General features: G+C 60.5%; 2 protein-coding genes across 10 annotated transcripts in view; both read right to left on the bottom strand.

Moving 5' to 3' along the window:
* The window catches only part of FAM174C (family with sequence similarity 174 member C), a 2,993-nt gene extending 2,601 nt beyond the window's left edge, over nucleotides 1-392 (bottom strand). The window contains exon 1 of the mRNA XM_077760602.1: nucleotides 325-392. Coding sequence (XP_077616728.1) covers nucleotides 325-392 — 68 coding nt within the window. The remainder of the gene's footprint in view (nucleotides 1-324) is intronic.
* The window catches only part of CIRBP (cold inducible RNA binding protein), a 4,512-nt gene continuing 250 nt past the window's right edge, over nucleotides 90-4,351 (bottom strand). The window contains exons 2-8 of one of the 9 annotated variants that reach the window (XR_013334255.1): nucleotides 3,590-3,698; nucleotides 3,405-3,511; nucleotides 3,163-3,315; nucleotides 2,992-3,073; nucleotides 2,839-2,909; nucleotides 416-548; nucleotides 90-240 (exon numbers count right to left, since the gene is read on the bottom strand). Coding sequence is in view for 5 of the 9 variants with exons in the window: in XM_077760646.1 (XP_077616772.1) it covers nucleotides 2,387-2,443; nucleotides 2,839-2,909; nucleotides 2,992-3,073; nucleotides 3,163-3,315; nucleotides 3,405-3,511; nucleotides 3,590-3,692 (573 nt within the window). In the remaining 4 variants the exon portion in view is untranslated. The other 8 variants (XR_013334256.1, XR_013334257.1, XR_013334258.1 and 5 more) reach the window with 8 other exon arrangements.

Here is a 4,351-nt window from a genome sequence, read left to right as displayed (position 1 = left end):
TTCCCCCAGTGGCCCCCCCCCCCAAACCCCTGGGCCCCCCCCCCCCCCCCATGCCCAGCTCCCCGGCCACTTCCCAAGCCAGACTCGGATTTCTGTGTGGACACACCAGCCCTTTATTTAAATCCAACTTCCGGGTCCTGCTCCCGCCGAGGGGGAGTCCTGGCTGCGCAGAGGTGCCTGGGCCACAAACGCGTCTGTCCTCCAGGAGCAACTTGGGTCCCTGGCACCCCAGTGAGGGGCCTGCGGGAAGATGAACAGGGGAGAAAAGGCGAGCTGGCCACAGGGGAGCCCTGCAGAACGCTGTGCCCCTTCCACCGGGGTTACAGCGGGGGCAGAGCAGGAAAGGAGGCCCCGCCAGAGGGGCCAAACACCAGGGCCAGAGGGCCTCCCATCACCCGCCCTAAAAAGCACTCACAGGGGATAGGGTTTGAAGAGCGGTGGCTGCGCCTCTGGCTCTCGCTTCCAGATGAGGTCCCTTCTGGGACAGCGACCCCCACTCCTCACTGCTCTCTGGCCGCGCTTCCAACTCACGCTGGCTTCCCTTCAACCTGCCAAAGCAAAGAAGCATCATGCCCAGGGTCTTGGCCACAGGTCACATCTGTCCCTCCTCACCTCCCCTGAAACCATCCAGAGCTCCTACAAGGGTCTCAAACTAGACATCGGCGCCGTCCCGGGCTGGCGTGCCCAGGGTGGGCCTGTGCCTTCCAGCTGGGCCGGGCCGCGTTCCACCCTTAAGCAGAGCCAGCTACCCGATTGGGATGGAGCTGCTTAGAGAACGGTGTGGGCTCTGGGAAAAACTCATGGCAGCAACAGACATCCGAGAAAGCTAGCTGGGCGCCTGAGGGAGGGAGGTCTGGAAAAGACTGTCAATTGATGAACAAAAATTCCAAAAGGCAGGGCGTTCGGTGGTCTCCAATCCTGCTTATGGAGCGAACCTACTCTTGCGGCAGGACTGCCCAGGCCGCTCGCCTGGCTGCAGGCGGGGAAGGGCAAATGGCCGAGGTCTGACTTTAGTTCTAGCTCGACTCAAAAAAGTTAAAAACTTTTATAAAAAAGGAAAGAAAAATGGAAAAGGAAAAACAGTCAAAGGAACATTCCCCAGGTACATAAGTTTTAGTCTCAAACGAGCTCTCGACAAGAGGAGGGATGCGGACACGAGCAAAAGGAGTTACCTCGAATTAGAGGGCTACTTCCACATATGAGCTAGCCAAGGGAGCAGCTTGCGTCTCAGAGGTTTCTGTTGGGCGCACAACACTTCTGTCCTCCGAGGCTGCAGCTTCCATAGGCTAGCGGTGACGGCTCAGAACGTGTAAAGCAGCGGCAGAGCTAGCTAACGAGCCGGTCAGTCTGCGGTCGCCCGGGGACGCTGCCTGCCGACCGCCGTCTGGCCTGCTCCTCAACTACGGCAGTCTGGGTCGCCGTCACGTGCCCGAGTGTCCACCGTCCCCCGCTAAGCTGCCCGCCCCGTCGCCCGCCTACACGCCTCACTGGGACCGATGGCGGTCAGCTGTCACGAGGGGCCCGGCCAGCGCCCGTCTACCGTGCCTTCCCTGTCCAGCTCTCCAAGGGCCTCAGGCGGGACCAGCAGACCTACTTCTCGAACTGCCCTTTCTGCTCTGTTCTGACTGCCTCGAACCCAGAGCAGGGAGTGTGTTGTGCAATGAAAGGGAAATTGTCAGAGCAAGGTTCGTTTCAGACGGTCTTTTAATCGGCTTCGTAAAGCCAAAGAAAACTGCGTACAAGAGTTCCTTAACCGCTTCAAATACAACATCAATGGGTGACGCGTACGTCTTCTAGTAAAAAAAGACAATATAAATAAACATTTTCAAGAACCTCTCGAAGGGACATCTGCAACTCTGCTGTGGGTCATCCACAGCACGGAAGGGCCGGCCAGGCCAGGCCCGGGGCACCCCTGCACTGCCCCAGCATGGGTCCTACCACGCTACACGCAGAAACGGTACACAGAGCTGGAAAAAAGCCAAGCTTGCTCAGCTTCCAACAAAAAGCGGATTCGGAGTCCGTTCGATCTTAAAGTGAAGTGAATCGGGGCACCCGACCTCACAGGCCTAACCCCACTAAAAAGAGAAAAAAGGCAACACGACCAAAACCAAAACCCACGCAACCCCCAAAGATTTCCTAAAAAACTTACGGCTCGTGGTAAAAAGAAAAAAGTAAAATCTGAAGTGCTTTTCAGAACATTTTAAAACCCTTAAAAATGGACAATGCTTCCTGAAGAAGAGAAATGTAGGAATGAAGCCATCTGGGGGTCAGAAGCAGTCAGGCTGTGTTTGACAAGATCAGAACGGATAGGACTACAAAAGTGGGGTACAAGGAGGTGTGTTCACTACACATGAACGATTCAGCGAAGCTCCCAAAATCTTTAAATCTACAGCCATTGGAAGGACGATCTTGAGCAGGAAGGATTTTTACTCGTTGTGTGTAGCTGAGAACAAGAAGCAGGGACAGTGTAAAGGCACTGAAGCACGCGACAAGACGCAGCATCCACTCCCAGGGCCAGACCTGGAGGGCACGGCCCCTCAGCCTCAGGAGTCACCCCCCCCCCCACCAGCTGAGGGCGGGGCGCAGGCGGGGCGCACATGCACTTCTGCCGCCTGCTCGGGGGAGGGGGCCCTCACTCTCCCTTTCCTTCTTGGTCACTATGGTTCTGCCTTTGTTTTGTGGTAGAAATGGCTGCTGGCACAGAGACCGAGAGGGCAGTTTTGTCCCTTATGGGCAAGCACAGTGACAAAGTCTGAGTGTTGCTTGCAGAGGGCGCCAAGGCTTACTGAGCTCCCACTGCAGGCCCTGGCAGCGTGGTGCCCTCGGAGCGTGACTTACCGTAACTGTCGTAGCTGTCTCTGTAGGACCCGCCCGAGCTCCTGTCACCGTAGCCGCCACCCTGACTCCTGCTGCAAGAAAGACACTTCAGGCCACTTACGCCCGCGGCGGCAGCAGAGCGCCTGCCCTACGCCCACACGCGCACACCCTCACCTGCTGTAGTAGTCTCTGGAGCCTCCATAGCCCCCACTCCTGGACTCGAACCGGCTCCCTCCGTACCCTCGGTCCCCTCCTCCTGCAGGCAGGGACAGGTGAGCGCCAGCGCCTACCAGCTGTGTCCCCACCGTGTTCCCAGGGGACCCAGGCCCTGAGCGTGGCACTAACCTCTGGAGAACCCACGGCCCCGGCCTCGGCCCCCTCGGAAGAAGCCCCGGCCCCCAGCAGAGCCACCTCGGTACCCGCGGGATCGGTTGTCGGAGGACTTGCCGGCCTGGTCCACTCGGATCTGCCGCCCGTCCACAGACTGGAAACAGAGACCTGCACAGGTTAGCCTGTGCTCCTCACCCTCCGAGGCGGGTCCCACCTGCCAACTCGCACCCTTTGTGGCCCCAAGCAGCAGCCCTCACCTTCCCGTTCATGGCCATCATGGCGTCCTTGGCATCGTCGATGTTCTCAAATGTGACAAACCCAAAGCCTCGCGACCGCTGGGTCTCCCTGTCTTTCACGACCACCACTGCACAGGAGAAATCGGGAGTCAGCACCCAGCCCTCCCCGCCGCAGCCCCGCTCCGCCGACCCCGCACCGGCCGCACCTTCCGAGATCTGCCCGTATTTTGAGAAGACCTGCTCCAGCGACTGCTCGTTGGTGTCAAAGCTCAGCCCTCCGACGAAAAGCTTGCCTTCGTCTGATGCCATGGCGGCCTGTGGCAAACGCTGTTGAATTCCTCACCGGACCCTCCAGGGCTTCCCTGCCCCCCTCCTCCTTGCACAAGCCACAGAGGCCTGTCGGGTGAGCCCGGGAACGCTCCCTCTGCCCCCTCAAATCCACGCCTAGGGCTTCTAAATTCCAGCCAGCCCTTCATTCCTGGGCCACCGGGCCCCTCGCTCCTTTGCTGTGCGCCGCCCCGCTCCGCCCCCGCATCCCGGGGGCCCCTGGGTGCCGCCCTGGCTGCGGGGCTCCAGCGTTTCGCCCGGTCTCAGGGAATGCTTAAGGCTGGACACGGAAGGCAGGCGTCGCCCTCCGCCGCCACCGGCCGGGCGCACCTCGGGGTTTCCCCTTTGTGCGCGGGTCCGGACTTACTCCCAACCTGACCATCGGGGTGGGGAGTGGCAGAGTGCTTGGTCCACTGTGGGGCGCCTGAGGGGGTGGGGAGGTGACTGGGCACTGAGCGCGGGCAGAAGCTCCGATGTGGAGCCCGGCGTGTGGGGCCGACTCCTGACGGGCTGGGGGGAACCTCCGCCCAAGAGCTCCGGAGACACAGGCCAGAGCGCGACGCGGACTGCGCCAGAACTGCGCTCGGCTCGCGCGCCTCCAACGGGACACCAGGAGCGCCGGCCCGGGCCACGCAAAGTGG

Source organism: Crocuta crocuta, unplaced genomic scaffold (assembly GCF_008692635.1).
Source record: "Crocuta crocuta isolate KB4526 unplaced genomic scaffold, BGI_CrCroc_1.0 scaffold443, whole genome shotgun sequence".
NCBI lineage: Eukaryota > Metazoa > Chordata > Mammalia > Carnivora > Hyaenidae > Crocuta > Crocuta crocuta.
The sequence above is the reverse complement of the archived record's forward strand: the minus strand, read 5'-3'. Positions and strand labels throughout refer to the sequence as shown.